The 17,486-nt window shown below is 34.1% G+C and overlaps 2 protein-coding genes across 13 annotated transcripts in view; both read left to right on the top strand.

Annotated features, from left to right (window-relative positions):
* The window catches only part of LOC102622244 (uncharacterized), a 48,548-nt gene that overhangs the window by 12,076 nt on the left and 18,986 nt on the right, over nucleotides 1-17,486 (top strand). The window lies entirely within an intron of this gene.
* Nucleotides 4,297-16,860, top strand: LOC102623327 (anaphase-promoting complex subunit 6-like). Of its 12 annotated transcripts, none has more exons than XM_052436874.1 (8): nucleotides 4,300-4,714; nucleotides 5,090-5,153; nucleotides 5,326-5,399; nucleotides 6,235-6,353; nucleotides 6,562-6,601; nucleotides 6,979-7,024; nucleotides 7,305-7,384; nucleotides 7,537-7,876. In XM_052436874.1, exons 4-8 carry the CDS (start codon nucleotides 6,295-6,297, stop codon nucleotides 7,786-7,788), a joined length of 477 nt encoding a protein of 158 aa, XP_052292834.1. In that variant the 5' UTR covers nucleotides 4,300-4,714; nucleotides 5,090-5,153; nucleotides 5,326-5,399; nucleotides 6,235-6,294; the 3' UTR covers nucleotides 7,789-7,876. The 12 variants fall into 12 exon arrangements, with proteins under 12 accessions (XP_052292836.1, XP_052292835.1, XP_052292834.1 ...); XM_052436873.1 differs by having other exon boundaries at nucleotides 5,090-5,224; XM_052436870.1 differs by having other exon boundaries at nucleotides 4,301-4,714; nucleotides 6,162-6,353.

The raw sequence follows: 17,486 nt of genomic DNA, 5'->3' as shown, positions 1-17,486 counted from the left end.
TTATAACTTTTAAAATAATTGTTGTTACTTGCGCTGTAAAAATAATAAGTTGTGAATGGAATTAGTTAAACGTTTGACAAAATTTCTTCTTAAAAGTGCTTTTGTAAATCTCATTGTTGAACTATTATAAGAGTTTAAATGATTAAAATGGACATAATATTAAATAAAATATATTATATAGATATAAATACATACATATAATATTTTTTATTATGTATATTAGTAATTGAAAACTAAAATAATTATCTTTGTTTTATTAATTATTTTTTATCTCAATATAATTAGTAATAATAATAATCTCTAGATTTAATAATTTTATTTCCTAATTGAATAAGGATAATTTTAGATTTTTATAATATATGTAAGGATATATATGGAATTTTATTAATTAGAAAACTTATCCTGAAAATTAGATTTTGAAAGCCTACTTCTTTTTTGCTTTCCAAAATATGCTGTTAATAAGATAGAGTGATTTTACCGAAAGTGATTTAAAAAAAAAAAAATCTACCAAACAGTAAAATTAAAGTTTAGCTTTTAAAATCACTTTTAAGTCTCTCAAAAGCAATCCCAAATAGGCCATTAATTCAATACAATTATAATTGTTCTCATGTATTTTCATATGTTAAAAATATTGAAGAATAACCTCATTATCATTACTACAAACATATTTTTTTCTACGTATACAATAAAACTATCATTCAACAATTGGTTTCCCATATGATTTTGTGGAAGATTTTTCAGAAAATTCATAGCTGAAAATACCCTTTCTAATTTAGTTGTGTTACCTGATAAAATCATTGCTAATATTACCAACATATAAATTAATGAATCCAACTATCCATTATCTCAACCATTTTTCTTGCTAACTCACTAGTCTCTTTTAATCTTAAAAATGTTGTCAAAACCCACATTCATAATATAATCATCAAGTTGAATTTCAAGTGCCATAATGCAACAATCTTTCTTTATGGGTTCAAAGTGTTAAAAAGAATATTTAATATTTTACTTGTTTTTAAATTTTAACAAGGGCATTATGGTAAATCAAATAAAAATAGGACAAATATTAAAACAAATTTTAAAAAAATTAAAAAATTGAAAAAGGGTTTTAGCCCCTGCTAAAATGGCACCGCATCTAAAGCCTAGGGTGCCTTGAGGCAACATACCAATAATAATAATAAAGAAAGAAATCAAGAAAAAAGACACATAATAATAAGTAGTAACATTAGCAATGTTATTTGTATTTTATGTTTTGACCCCTATAATTTTACAAGTTGATTTTATGTTACCGCCTACTCAAATTTATGGTTTTGGTCATTGTGTTTGGCCCTCTCAATTTTAGTGATTCTATACTGTATGAAATGTAAGTTATGCAACCCAAGAGGGGGGTGAATTGAGATTTTAAAACTTACGCTAAATAATTCGCACAACAATTTAATGTATTGCCTTAATCAAATGCAAAAACAATAAATTCATTAAAGCACAATACTAAAAGAGTAAGTACAATAATAAAAGAGTAAGGGAAAAGAAAGCAAACACAACAATTTTTACGTGGTTCGGCAATCCCCGCTTACGTCCACGCCTCCAAGCCAACCAAACTCGAGGATTTCACTATCAAAGCCTCCCAAATCCTTAAGTTCTTACAATTAACTTCCAATGTGTCAATGAACCTTTACAATCAAGAGATTATCTCCCCAATCTATTCACCCTAAGTGTTTCTCACACTTGTACACTTACAATTTGATGAGAAATGAACAATTACAACAAAAACTCTCTTTAAGAGTGGATTTGCAAATAATAGCATAATAATGATTCAATAAATGATGATTTACGAAATAGAACCTCAATATGTGTTATATGATCTTATTTATGCTTACATTAGTCTTGAAAATGAAGATGGAGTTAAGGTTTTATAACTAAAGCCCGAAAACTAACCGTTATAGGCAAATTCCAGCGCTCAAGCGGTTAGCCGCTTGATTTATCCAACTAGCCGCTCCAGAACAATGATGTTACCATTAAATTTGAATTTTGCTACAGTATCATTGTTCATTAAATTACATTTGTGACCAAAACTTTCTATAATTATATTATAGCCTAACATGTCATAAAACTTTGCAAATAAGTCTAATTTCAGAATTTCTAAATAATACATGTCATTCCTAAATCTTATTGTAATTATGATATGACCTAGTATATAATAACATTTTTAAAAAAGGTCCTTTTCAAAATTTAAAATAATACCCATAAATTTTAAAGTTCTCAAATCTTTTCAATTTAGTCCAAAATTTGAAAATATGAGACTTTCCTCAAGCGGTTAGCCGCTCACTCTCTGTCCAATTTTTTATTTCAATTGTTTGGATTACGTTTTGGTCCTCAAACTTTCTTAAATTGTAATATGACCCAAAATATTTCAAATATTTACAAATAAATCTAAATTCGAAATTCAAAACAATACTTAATAAAATAAAAGATTGCAAAACTTTTTCATTTTAGTCCAAATTACTCAAATCCACAAAATACTTTATCTTATAAATATAAAACCTTTTAGTTTATGAAAGGTAATTATTTAAATAAACTCTTGAGTTTCTCAAATGCTAAATCATATATCAATTAAATCATACCGATTTTACAAGAATTTGTCACAATAATTTGTCCGTTGAGCTCTAAACTTTATTCTTGATTTTGCCGTTGTCCGTTGAGTGTCTTGAACTTGATTCACTTGCATAAATATTATCCTTAAAAAACTAGTAAAAATGTGAAATACAATATTTATTAAATCACTTAACACATGTTTGTTATCATCAAAATTACATTATGGGTAGCCCTTTAGGCTAACACTGTAGCCTACTCAAGTATATAGTTTCTTCATTAGGCCCCAAAACCAAAATCCTAAGAGTATCTCCAAAAAGTTCTATTAATTTTACTCTTCAAATATTTATTTGCTTACCTATGTGGTAAAAAGGAGAGTGAAAAAATATGTTATTCTCCAAAAGACTCTTTAAATAGAAATAAGTTAATATTATTTTAATCAAATAAATATTTTTTCAAAGGAAAAATAAATGGTAATTAAAGCATTTCTCTCTCTCTCTCTCTCCAATAAAAAGTAATAAAATATAAATTGAAGAGAGAGAAAGTAACTCTACAAATTAAAGAGAGAGAATTATTTCTTATTTGAAAAATCTTAATTAGAGTATCTTTTGAAGTCTTAAATACTGATGTAACTCTTCAAATAAGTAATAAAATCTTATTTGAAGATTTTTTTGGAGATGCTCTAACTTCACCACTAGATTTACTTGAGTATTCAACAATACTCGACTTACTTGAGCGTAGGTGATTTAGTTATACTTAATTGACTACTAAAACAATTTATTCGACTTACTCGACGATACTTTACTTAGCTCACTCCATGTACTAATATTTTACTATTTTTCTAAGTGGTACATTTAATTACAAAAATCCATGAAAATTTGATAATGATGAAATGCTTAATAAATAAGGGTATTTGGTCGAATCATAACAATGTTTGTTAAACACTGGTCTAATAATAAGTAGTCATTTTCTGATGAAATAAAATTAAAGCTGAAAAAATTTAACATGACTGGTTTACTCTATACAAATACAACATGAATAAATATGTATCTATCATGAAAATTGACATGATTATTAAATGAATTTGGTCTAAGTCAACCCAATTGTTTCCCGTGTCAGGCTAGAATTCAATTTTTCAATGCATTTACTTGGTCAATGACGTGATTATTAAATAGTTAACCCAAACTAATTCATATTTGCATTAAAATATACTTATATTTTCAATTCTAAATTAATTTATTGAATCTTATCATTAAAACTCAAAATTTGGTCATGATTCTAGATGAACATATATTTGATGTTCTATTTTGTAAAATTCTTGATAGATTTAAAACTTCAATGGTTCATACATGTTGTATTTGCATCAAATGAGTGTGTAGTATTTGATGTAAATCGTGTTAGAATTTAAATAGGTATTCAGTGAATTTTTAGGTTATATCATGTTAGATGACACAACTACCTAATTATTAAAAGAGCGTATCAAGTTACTATTTTATTTTTCGTATCGAGTTCAAGTTTTAATATTTTAACATTTTATTTTTCGTATCAAGTTCAAGTTTTAATATTTTAACATGACTATTAAATAAGTCGTGTTTTAACCAACATAAATTTAACACAAAATTGACACAATATGAGTGGCTTAATGACCTATTTTGTTAGTTTTATTTAAAACCCTCTAATCTATAAAAAAAAAATAAAAAACGGTCCATGGGCCTAGCCCAAATATAAATTCAACAAAACCAGCTCCCGCTCAATCACACTCTCTCGGTCGTTCCCTTCACTCTCCAAAACCCCCCATTCCAAACAAAACCCTCATTTTTCCCTCTTAACGAAGTCACTTTCTCGAGAACCAAACATTCCCTTAGATCTCCAATTTCATAATGAAAAAAAAGAAGAAATAGAGAAACTTCGAGGATTGGTTCGCGACTGTGTGAGTAAGCATTTGTACTCGTCGGCCATTTTCTTCGCCGATAAAATCGCCGCTTTGACCAATGACCCTACTGGCGTGTACATGCAGGCTCAGGCTCTGTTCCTTGGCCGCCACTACCGCCGTCCATTTCACCTCCTTAACGCCTCAAAAATTGTGCCCCGTGACCTCCGATTTCGTTACTTGGCTGGTAAGTGTCAGGTAAAGTTCTGTTTTTTGATTGCATTAGAAAATTTGACTTTCAGATTTTGGGATTTGTGCTTTTTGCGTTTTTAGTTTTTTTTTAATGTTATGAAAAAGGGAAATTTTGAAAATTTTAACTTGAAATTCGTGTTCGTTTTATTTTAGAACAAAAGAATTTCAATGAAAAATATTTGGAAATTGAATTGCTCTAGCAAATTTGCATGTGTTGTGTGTTTTAAGAAAATGAAAACTAGATTTTGAGCAATTAAGGAGAAATTATCGACTTTGAGCTGAATGATTTTGATCAATTTTTTCTTGAATGTTTATTTGTTTATACAACTGGGTAGTTTTTCTTTTACTTATTTATTTCTGGTCTGTCCTTTGTATAATTAGGAGGAACTGAAGGAGTGGGACTAGTGTTTGTCGATGCTCGGTGATGCTAAGGTTGATGAAGATGGTAATGTTTATGACACAAAGGATATCAATGTCATGTACTTAGATAAAGATGGGGAAGACGGAGAAATCAATGTAAGTTTTTGTTTGTAATCTCATTTTATCTGGCCTTTTATTTTTTAATTTGTTGCACATTTGTTGTATACTTGACCCAATATTTCTTTTTTCTATTACAGATCTCTTCAGCTATATGCTTTTTGAGAGGCAAAGCATATGAAGCCTTGGGAAATTGTGCCCAAGCTCGGCTGTGGTTAGTTTCTTGCAATGAATTTACATGAAAATCACTCTGCTTAATTGTAAAATGCTTTATGGTTATTTTCCCTTAGTTTTTCAGTCAAAATGATACCAACTTATACTGTCTAACGGTCTTCTGTTATAGTAACTTAGGTGTAGTAATTTAACGTACTGTTAAAGAAAGGAAATGACTTTATTGTTTTAATGGGAGAATTTTGAACATTGTTATAAACTTGTTTAAGTTGGGCATAAGTAAATTTATCTTCAATTTCATTACTGAGCAGATTTTGTTTGAATGCATGAATGTTTGATATATGTGTTTAATAGCCAAGGAGTTTGTTTAGATACTACTTTAAGAATTATCTATATATAGATTGGGTAGTCTAGAAAACTCTCCTTGATTAAATCAATGTATAATTTTGATAAGACAGTTTAAAATGTTAACATCCCATGTCTTCTGGAGTCCATTTGGTGACAGAGGAATGGTAGTATATGCTGGGATGGTTTAGTTCAATAAGGCTATTAGTTCTGATCTGCTTTTTCAAAGAGGTTGATTGCCAAATTAACAGCCACATGAAGGAGATTGTCTTTTTTTTTTTTTTTGTATCCTGAATTGTTTTTGCTTCCAACCACAATTCTGGTCTTCTATTGGTTCACACTTCCTACTTGTATCTCGATGATTTTAGCTGCAATACCTCATTACTAAATTCAGCTCTAACAACAGAGGAACTTATTTGCTTCCTCTTTATCTTGTTCCATTACTAACTTTCATGTGCAGCATTTTTAGAAGGTTAAAACTAATAGTACAGAAAGGTGGTTTTAAATCAAATGTAACAAGATTCAATTGACAGATCAGCTATGCTTCACTCCATGTGGTTACCTACACACCTGGATATTTGTTTTAGAGTTGTATGCTGTCTGAATTAGTGGCCTCATTTTGTTATCTGATTGAAAGCTTGCATGTATTTCAGTAAGTTAGGTTCTTCCCTCAACTCTTTTTCTTTAGTAACTATTATGGTATTGTTTTATAACCTTAATTAGCTTCTCTTTGGTTTTTCATTTGTCAGTATATCTGCTCTATTCTGTTCAATTCCTTTTTCTCTATTCTCTCAGTTATGTTGAACTAAAACGCTATAGTTCATACAAAGGCTTACTATATTTTTTCATAATGATTTAAGGTACAAAGCAGCAATCATAGCTGATCCTTTGTGCTGTGAGGTATGCATGACACGCTATCAATGTTTTTTTTTTCCTTTCCCCCTAGGGATAAGCTGGTGGGGGGAGCGTCCCGTTCTCAAAAACTCCTTACCTTGAATTTTGTGGCTGCATAAATTTCAGACATGACTTTCTATGCAAAATATTACAACCTGTGGAAACTGTTGCCTTCTCAAGGATTAGAAAATTACTCAAAAGAGGGCTAGATTTTTTGAGCTAGGCTTGTCCCTTTTTTTTTTTTGTAAATAGAATTTTAATCCTTTTCTTTAATTTGACCTCTGCTGATCACATAGATGTCTCATTTGGATGTTCCTTATAAGATATATCGATTCTCATTCTTTATGATTTTTTTTATGGCTGTACCTTGATTTCTTTTTCAGGCTTTGGAATGCCTTATAGAAAATCACATGCTAACATGCGAGCAAGGTAATGATGTAGTTTTTTCCTAGTCATCTGTTTCTTTCATCTGAGAGAAGTGGATTATGAAAATGTTTACATTTTGAATTATAGTTCTTACATAAGTGTGCACGCGCACACGCGCACACACACACACATAAATGAAATTATAGTCACACACAAACATGTTGATATAAATTTAATTTTGGTAAAAATTTCTTTGGCTGTGTTCAACTAGCATTGGATTTTTCATGGAACATGTTATAATAGGCTAATACTTTAAATTATTGGATTTGCTGTTGAATTTCAGAAACAAGTTTACTTTCATCATTGGAATTTGGTTTTGAAGATGGATGGCTTTGTTCATTCTACTCATGTTTGATAAAAAAGGTGAACTGTGTGCAAATTCATATGCTCTTCCAAATGTAACCATTTCAATAATAAGTTTCCCATATGTTTTCGTGATGTTGATTCTTTTTGCTGTGTTCGAGTGCAGTGAACAATTTCTTTCCTTCTTTCCTGTCTCCCTTTGTTTTATGCAGTATGACAAAGAGAATGTTGTAGAAGCCAAATTCAGAGAAATTGAAAAAGAAAGATGTGACAGTGTCCATTCGAGCCCATCCTTCTCACACAGTCTGAAAAACAATACTGATCTTTTAGAGGGCTTATTATTCTGTCAACCAGCGATACTAGATTTCAGAAATATTCTCTTCACACAGTGTTCTTGGCTCTGTAATTGTCAAAAAGTTGAAAAGCCTTTTTTCTGTCTGATGCATTGTATATATGCAGTTTAATATTTGTGGACTTCAATAATATTGATTACCTTGATTATAATATTTTCAATTGTATGGTTTTTGGGTTAGGGAAGATTTTTGTCTTTTTCTTTTTTTGGCTTGATTCTTCTTCTTTATTATTATTATTGTTACTATTTCCCTTTCACAAGGAAAAAATTGGAACTTGCTCCACCTCGCAAAAGTTTTAGAGCGCATTTAATTCTCGAATTGGAGAATTGGAATGGAGAATGGGAATGATTGATTGTGTTTACTTGCTAAAAACATGAAGAAATGAGGATTGATTTTGGGTGGAGCCCACAAGTTTGGAAATGAGGTACTGGAATCCCATTGCCATGAGAGAGGTGGGAATGAAAATGGGAAAATTAACACTTTTATTCTTAAAGAAAATTAAATATTTTTTTTATCTTATATAAATAAATAATTAATAATAGTAGTAGTAGTAGTAGTAATAGTTATAATAATAATAAAAAAAATTTAATGATAACATTAGTAGTAGTAATAATAATAATAATAATAAATATTTCTTTTTTACCTTATGTAAATAAATAACTAATAATAATAGTAATAGTAGTAATAATAATAATAACAAAATTTAATGATAACAATAGTAGTAGTATTAATAATAATAATAATAATAATAATAATAATGAAAATTATAGTATTACGCTCAATATTATAATAAACATGTATATATTTATTTATTTTGTTAGTGAAATATATATAATTTTAACTAAGGGCATCATGATAACTTTCAATAATCTAATCTGACTACGAAATAAAATAAATGCATAAATGAAATTCAGCTAATTCGATAGTAAACAATTTATTATGATTCTCATTTCTTATTTTGGTTCCAAATTCCATCCCATTTCAACTCCTGCTCATTTTGATTCATGGGAAGTAAACGCATTGTTTTTATTTTTTGAAGAAAGGAAGAAATTCATTAAACAGACAAATGAGAAAATAACCAGGGTGGTGGAACATGTCTCCATTCACCCGGACCTGACAAAGAACACCCCACCTTAGCCACAACATGGGCAGCGGTATTCACAGATCTCCTTACAAAAGAGAAAGTCACCTCTTTTAAGCTATGAGCCAAGGCTCTACAATCCGAAATAATAAGGCCAAATCCATTCTGATAGTCCTTGGAATCAATCAACACATTAAACACTTGTAAACAATCAGTCTCAATAATAATAGGAAAAAACTGGGTGTTCTTAAGCCAACTCAAGACCTCCCGCACACCCAAAGCCTCTGCCTCACGGGCTGCAAAATTGCCAACCAAAGATCCACATTTTGCAGCAAGAAATTGACCCTCAGAAGACCGGATAACTGTGCCGTAGCTAATCCTAGTAGTAGCACGGGAAGTGGCAGCGTCCACATTGCATTTAAACCATCCAACGCGAGGGTGTTTCCAACAAAAAGAGCCAAGAGTTAAATCTGCTGGCATCTGAGTAAAGTGACTCAGTTGACGAGCCCTTTGCCACTGGAACAAGTCTTGACCAGCTTTATTGAGCACTTGAGGCACTCTGCCTACTACATGCCTCCAAACTTTAGTATTCCGATTTTGCCAAAGACCCCAACAAACCATTGCAGCAAGACAACTATCCTCAATACTACACCGAGTAAATAGAGCATCCAACCAAGCTCCAAAAGTAACAAAATTTCCAGCAAAACCAACCAAAGAAACCATCCAGCATTGTTTGGCAAAAGGACAATCAACTAAGACATGATAAATTGTCTCAAGAGATGCATTACAGATAGAACAATAAGGGTGTACCTCAACTCGACGACTGAGAAGGTTATCAGCAGTAGGAACCACATTTGCCACAGCTCTCCAAAGAAAATTCTTGATTTTGGCGGGCACAGCCAGCTTCCAAATCTTATTCCAAACTCCACTGTCAGGCGGTTCCGATATAATATCCATCCACTTATAACAACTCCGAACAGTGTAAACTCCTTTTGCGTCGGGGAACCAATACCAAGTATCACAATCCCTCCGAGAGCTAAGAGGAATTTGGAGAATGCAGTCTCGATCTCTTCTATTACACACATCCTTTACAAGGTCATAATCCCACCTTCGGTGATCAGGAATCATAAGACTACTCACAGGAGCTGATGCTAACGTCGCTGGAAGATTAGTTGTAATAAAGCCACTCTCCTGATCAGGCAACCAAGGAACCGAGCCAATAGTAATGCTCTGTCCACTTCCAACTTGGACACGACTCCCTTGGATTAAAATCTTCTGAGCAGCCAAAATCGATCTCCATACAAAACTCGGATTACTTCCCATCTTTGCTTGAGTGAAGTCTGCATTAGGATAATACCGTGCTTTAAACAATCTGCCCACCAGCGAAGATGGATTTGTAATTAACCTCCAGCCTTGTCTCCCTAGCATAGCAACATTAAAGTTGTGGATGTGTTTAAATCCAATACCACCATAAGATTTGGGCTTACAAAGTCTGCCCCACTGCATCCACCTAATTCCACCACTACCATATCTTTTACTGCCCCACCAAAAAGAATTCAGCATCCTTTCAAGTTCCCGGCATAGGTCGAGAGGGAGGAGGTAAACTTGCATAGCATAATTAGGTATGGCATGTGCCACAGTTTTAATTAAGATTTCCTTTCCAGCTCTAGAGAGGAGTTTCTGACCACCCTTGAATTCTCTGCCAAACTTTATCCTTTATATATCGGAAAATGTCTATCTTCTTGCGCCCAACATAAGATGGTAATCCAAGATAGGTACCATGGTCTGTAGTAGCTACAACTCCAAGCTGTTGACATATATTATGAACAGTATCGTCTGCCACATTCCTACTGAAAGAAATTAAGGATTTATTGTAGTTCACTTGCTGCCCCGAAGCTGCTTCATAAGTTGCCAAAACCTTTTTTACCAGATGAGCCTCCTGGACAGTAGCTTTAAAGAAAAGAAAACAGTCATCAGCAAAAAAGAAGTGAGAAACCAAAGGAGCACCTCTAGCAACTCGAGCCCCATGGATCATCCCGGCCCTCTCATAGTGATTTATCAGCAAACTCAGCCCCTCTGCACAGATGATAAACAGATATGGCTATAGCAGTTCTCCTTGTCTAAGACCTCGACTTGGCACGATAGGGCCTAGCTCCAACTCTCCCCGGGTAATCTTATAGGTAACTGTAGTGACACAGAGCATAATAAGATTCACCCAAACAACATCAAAGCCCAACTTCAGTAAAATCGATTTAAAAAACCCCCACTCAATCCGATCATAAGCCTTGGACATGTCAATCTTTAATGCAGCAATCCCCTCTTTTCCTTGACGTTTCCGTTTGAGAAAGTGCATTATCTCAGCCGAGATTAAAACATTATCAGCAATAGCTCTGCCTGGAACAAAAGCACTCTGTGAATCGGAAATTATCGATCCTAAAACCATCTTCATACGGTTAGCAAGCATCTTGGCTACAATTTTATAGAGGACATTGCATAAGGAAATTGGTCGAACATCAGTTAAAAATTCTATCTGTTTCTTCTTAGGAATAAAGACAATAGAAGTCTCATTAAGACCCTCAGGGAAAGAACAATCCCGAATGAACCTAAGACACGCCTCAGTAATATCAGTACCCACTACATTCCAAAACTTTTGGTAAAATGTTGGGTTCATTCCATCAGGACCAGGGGATTTATCAGGGTGCATATCAAACACGGCAGATTGAACATCTTCAGCAGTAAAAGGTTCCAAAAGAGATTGATTTTGTGCATCAGTAATTTTAGATTCCACACAATTAAGCACATCATCATAGGAACAAATCCTAGCAGTAAATAAAGTTGTGAAATACTCACAAATTAAATTATTTACATCCGCAGGATTAGTACACCATTGCCCCTCTTGATTGCGAAGCTTGATTAAGGTATTCTTACGCTTCCTTGACGAGGCCATGGCATGGAAATACTTTGAATTTGAATCCCCATCTCGAAGCCAAAACGTCTTCGAACGCTGCTTCCAATAAACTTCGTGGCTATGCAAGAGCTCATTGTATCTATCTCGAGCTTCAATAAAATCAGCCAAGCTAACTGCATCACGCTTGCCCCTAAGCTGATGCATTTTATCCTTACACTCCTTAATTTGAGCTTTGAAATCCCGAGTACGATGATAGCCCCACCGAACTAAATCTAAGCTGCAAGCCGAGATTTTACTGAGAATAGGAAGCCCACCCACCATAGACCAACTCTTCTCAACAATATTAGCACAATCTGGATCTCTAAACCATGAGTTCTCAAAACGAAACTTCATAGACCGTCGTCTCAAAACCACAGGAGACACATCCAAAAAGATAGGGAGGTGATCTGAACTCGAAGCTTCAAGACACAGAACCTTCACTTGCGGGAAAAGATTCACCCAAGCGGAATTTGCAAGGGCTCGATCTAACTGTTCTTCAACCCAAGCTTCAGTGCCCCGTGACCTTTCCCACGTGAACTGGTAACCATCCATACCCAAATCAATGAGGCCCGAATCAGAAAGTGCAGCCCTGAAACCATTTATCTTCCACTGCGGGTGAGCATGAGAGCCGTGCTTCTCTGAGAAATTGAGGAGGTCATTGAAGTCCCCTAGACAGACCCATGGTAACGACGAAGTAGAAGCTAAATACCGGAAAAGATTCCAAGAATCATGTCTGCGAAATGACTCGGGAAACCCGTAGAAACCAGTAAGTCTCTAGTTGCCCCTTTCACTATCCTCAACTGCAAAGTCTATAAAATTACACCCAAACTTCAATAAATTAACTTTAAAACTATTTTTCCAGAACATAGCAAGCCCACCACTACGGCCCTTTCTATCCACCACAAACAGACCCTCAAAACCTAATCTAATTTTGATGCTTTCTAACTTATCTCTGTAACACAATGTCTCAATCAAGAAAATAAAATCCGGTCTTTTATTCTGGACCAACTCAACAAGAGCTTGAACTGACCGTGGTTGGCCCAACCTACGACAGTTCCAACTTAAACAACTCATTGGTGTCGGTGGGCCTAGAATACAGGGCCCACCGCTGGTCTATTTTTTGAGTGCTCACTCATCTCCATTATCTCAGTATCAGCATGCTCTTCTAAATTCAAGTTGATAGGAGGCCCACCTCCTGATCTTCTCCGTTTTGCATCAACTAAAATTAATGCAGAATTATACTCCACATCAGTTTCCTTCACAAGCATCGAATGATTAGCTATTAGTTCCTCGTCAATTCCATCTACACGCATTGACTTACAGCCTGTTACAAGAATATTAGAATTCATTGTGACTTGAGCACTTTCCTTCCCAAGGTCTCCGTGACCAGCTGTCCCATGATTCACGCCATTTTCCAAGTCAACTGCCATTTCAACAGCGTAAGTTGAGGGATTACCAAATTTCACCTCATCTATCTCTAACACTCCTGATCTGAGCCAACGGTCACCGGTGTTCATCGAGCTTCTCCGATTGGGAGCCTTCATCCAAGGGCCATAAGGTTTAATAACAGGGGTAGCATCAGTTTCATATATTGAGGGGCAATTTTTATTAGTGTGTCCTAAAATGCCACAGATAAAACAAAAATTGTGCAGTCGCTCATACTTGAAGTCTACCCATAACCACTCCCCACCCGCTCTTTTGAGGCGCATTCGTCGTTTAAGGGGTTTCCTAACATCAATCGAAACCCTCAGCCTCATGTAATTACGCCATACTCCTGTAAGATTATGTTCATCAGATGCCAAAAATTCACCAATAAAGTTGCCAATACTCTGTAATATTTTCTCGGACTGAAATCCAAGAGGCAGATTATACACTTGAACCCAGAAATATGTGTGGAAAAGAGGGATATTCTGCGGTTGTTCGTCTACCCCAAGTCTCCGAATTATAAGAATATGCTGATCAAAGGTCCAGGGACCAGATTCAAGAACCCTCCTCACATCAATTTCATGAAAGAACTGGAAGAGAAAAAGCGTGGGAGATAAATCCTTAATACAAACACCACGCCCAGGACGCCATAACGAAGCCATAGTATTTTTCATGGCAATAAAGTTCACTACTTTGTTCGTGAGAAATCTTCCCACAAGGCAGAATTTGGAATCAAGACGGATATCCCCAGGATCATCAATCTCCTCTCCAGCCACAATCAAACCACCCTCCTCCTCCTCGTCAAGTTGCAGGCGCGCACAGATGTTGCTCATCTCAGATTTCGAAGTATTACTTGTGTTGGCCATGGATTAAAGAAAGAAAAGGATCGAATCCGTAGACAGTAGAGAAATAACAAAAGGAGACCAGAATTTACTTGTCAAAAGACAAGACACACACACTTGTCAAAAGACAAGACTCATTTTTTAACAATACTCAAAACAAGTAAACGCATTGTTAATTTGTCGCTGTTGTTAAATATATCCTTTGTGGATTTCATATGAGGTTTGAAATGTTATTTAGTGAAATTTAATTTCTTGTTGGCTCTATTCACCACAGCAAGGCTACAAATCTTGATGGGACATTCGCCCCCGCTTGGATAGGTTATGGAAATGCTTTTGCTGCTCAAGAAGAGGGTGACCAAGCAATGTTGGGTTATCGCACTGCTGCTTGTTTGTTTCCAGGGTAATTTTTAGCATTATTTATTCATTTCTATACCTTCCTGATTTTCTTTTCCTTGGATCAGCATATTCATGCAATGAGGACAAGGACAAAGCCACTAACTTGCTTTTGAGCAAGTTTCAGAACACTTTTAGAATTTCATTTTTGGCTTTTTTTTTTTACTTTCTTGGTCTCTGAAAGATATCTTAAGGGTAGGGTTTGGTTGATTTTGCTCATCTTGATATTATTCAATTCTTGTTTAATTTGAAGAACAGTGTGCTTTGGGTGTATAATCATGTGGGTAAAAAATTTTTTTGGTCCCTCAAGTTTCTATTAGGTTTCATGTAATCCATGAAATTTCTGTTGCTTCAGCTTAATCTGTTTCAAGTGCGCTACCACTAAAAAAATTGGGTTTCATGGGTTATCAACCAAGATTTTTTTTTCTCCTTTGATTTAATATTAATAAACTGTTTTACCAATATAAACTTTTGATGAATGCTTTGCATTTGATCTCCATATTTCTTCCTGAGAAATGTTGTAAGTTGATTAAACATAGTCTTAAATCAACCCAAGGCATTGTTGTAATGTCTTTCTATTGTGATAATAAACCACACTGTCATAGTAGTTTTATGGTCGTAAAGATCAATGAATTTCATTGTTTATTGTTTAGTGATGGTATGCATTGTGTTGTGGGAGTACTCTTATCACTATGAATTGTCTTTTTACAGGTTGAATCTTGATGGTCTCTTATTCCAGGTGCCATTTACCAACTTTGTATATTGGAATGGAGTACATGCGAACTCACAGCTTTAAGCTTGCCGAACAGGTGTATTACTTTCTTCTAAATATAGGCTGCCTTTCATTTTTCTCTTTAGATTTCAATGAGAACTCTTAAGAGGTTGTTTGTTTGCAATATGAAGTCTGATTGTTGGATATTCAGATGTTGGTCTATACGATTTGCTAGTTGATGTTGTCTTGGGGGTTTCATTTTCCTCTTTGGATTTAATGTGAATACGACTTCTTTCCTCTTTGTTTAATTGTGACAACTTCTAATAGATGCTAATCACAATCTTTATTCATGATTCTGAGACCTGTGTAATTAGAATTTTGGTCATATCGTCCATTTTCCTTTGTTGTCAAAATAATGTCTTCTTTACCCAAATCTCTTAGTCATAATTCTTTGAATATATTGTTGAATTTCTGATTAGCTGCCCTTTCTCCAGTTTTTCATGCAGGCAAAGACCATATGCCCATCAGATCCACTTGTATATAATGAACTTGGTGTTGTTGCTTACCACATGAAAGATGTTTGGTTCACTTGAGTTGCTGTTTTCTGTTGATCCATTTACCTTATTAGTGTTTCATTTTTAATAATATTATTACTTAAGTATATGAAATTCTAGTTGATTTAAACTTAGGTCTTGTTTGGTGTTGAGGTGTTATAGCTTTTAAGCTACAGGTGTTGTGGAAAAAAGCTGCAACTATTAAATAAAAGTTAATAGCTTGTAGTAAATATAATTTTTAAATAATAATTTTGACAAAATTAGTAAAGATATAATAAAGTTTTCATCATACAAGTGTAAAATCAAATCAAGTTAACTTTCAAACTACAACAGCTGGTGTTTACCAAATATTTTAGTGCTTTAGTTTTTAAGCTATAGTTGTCCAATTCAATCCCAAACGGTGCCTTTCAGGAATTGTGCTCTTTTTATTGTTATATGTTATGGCTTTTGTATGAGTTCCCAATCATCAGTTTGACCAGCAATTATTTGAAATGTGTGGTGGTTTGAAAAGACCTTGGCGCACATTCCGTCCTCTTTAAGTGAAATGTGGAAACCAACCGTGGTGAATCTTGCACATGCTTACAGAAAGTTAAAGTATGTTTAAATTTATTGGAATAGGTTGTCTCACTTGCATTTTCTTGTTCTATTGCCTACTCAAGATATTTATCCTTTATTTTATTGTGTTTTTGTTGAATTTTACATGAAATATCATTCAGATATCTAGATTTGTTTTTTTTTTTTTTGGCTAAATTTTCAAGTAGAGGATCATCTTTATCTTGATAAATGCATTTTATTTTAGGGATTCCAGCATAGGGTAATAATGTAAGATTTTTCAGTTTGCATCGTCTGAGATTGTGAGCAGCATGAAGATATAAGAAAGAAGTATAACCTTCCTTATACCGTCATGGCTGCTTATGATCAGCTTTGCCCAATAAGCTCGAGAGACTACTAGGAGCCGTAGAAGTTGTCTGTAGCACTTCCTAAAAGGACTTGATGCAAATAGTTTAAATAAGGATATGCCGGATTATGGATTGGTCTACTCTCTACTGGCTACTTCATATGCTACCCGTTTATATATTTTTCTCTTTATGGAAGAGTACTTTTTTTTTCATGTTTTTGCTTTTTTCCTTCTTAGTAGGCGGTGGATTTAGGTTTATTTCTAGTATTGCTAATCTATAAACATACATTTGACTTATTGTTTATTGAACCTGATTCTAGAATCTATCATGTTTCAGGATATATCACGAGGCAATATCCAGTTACGAGCGAGCGCTGACGTTGTCGAATAGAAGTTTGAGCACAATATAAGTTTGAGCACCTATGCAGGTCTTGCTTACACTTACCATTTGCAGGTATGGTGGATTTATTATTAATTCATTTTTCAATGAAAACTTGTGTGCCTATGAATATTCTGCTGATGTGAGGAGTAGTTAGCAAATTGATCTAAGTAGTATTTGTTAGCAAATACTAGTTTATTGGATGCATCTAATATTTGTAGCTTAGGGTTTAAAAAACTATTGTCAGATCTTCACCGTTGCGTTAAAAAAACTGCTAGAGTCTATGGTGGCGAATTTGTTTCTTTTGGGTCTCTTGTGCAGGATAACTTCTCTGCGGCCATTACATATTATCACAAGGTAAACTAAAAAGTGCTCTTGCTGTTTCCTTTATGTGCAATAAGCTTACTGTCTATCGTAGTCATCCACTGTTGAAGAGACAACTCTAATCTCGCTACATTATATGGATCATTGATTTGCTTTTTCATTCTAATCTGCAAATCAGGCATTGTGGCTGAAGCCAGATGATCTGTTTTGTACCGAAATGTTAAGTTTGGCTCTTGTTGATGAAGGTCGCCATG

Source organism: Citrus sinensis, chromosome 3 (genome assembly GCF_022201045.2).
Source record: "Citrus sinensis cultivar Valencia sweet orange chromosome 3, DVS_A1.0, whole genome shotgun sequence".
NCBI lineage: Eukaryota > Viridiplantae > Streptophyta > Magnoliopsida > Sapindales > Rutaceae > Citrus > Citrus sinensis.
The sequence above is the reverse complement of the archived record's forward strand: the minus strand, read 5'-3'. Positions and strand labels throughout refer to the sequence as shown.

What these genes read in the sequence shown, in the direction of transcription:
- LOC102623327 (XM_052436868.1), top strand. Translation starts at nt 5,123, where the DNA reads ATGCTCGGTGATGCTAAGGTTGATGAAGATGGTAATGTTTATGACACA. An exon ending in TGTGCCCAAGCTCGGCTGTG is followed by an intron (nt 5,400 to 6,561) that starts GTTAGTTTCTTG and finishes TAATGATTTAAG; the next exon opens with GTACAAAGCAGCAATCATAG. An exon ending in CATGCTAACATGCGAGCAAG is followed by an intron (nt 7,025 to 7,304) that starts GTAATGATGTAG and finishes GTTGAATTTCAG; the next exon opens with AAACAAGTTTACTTTCATCA.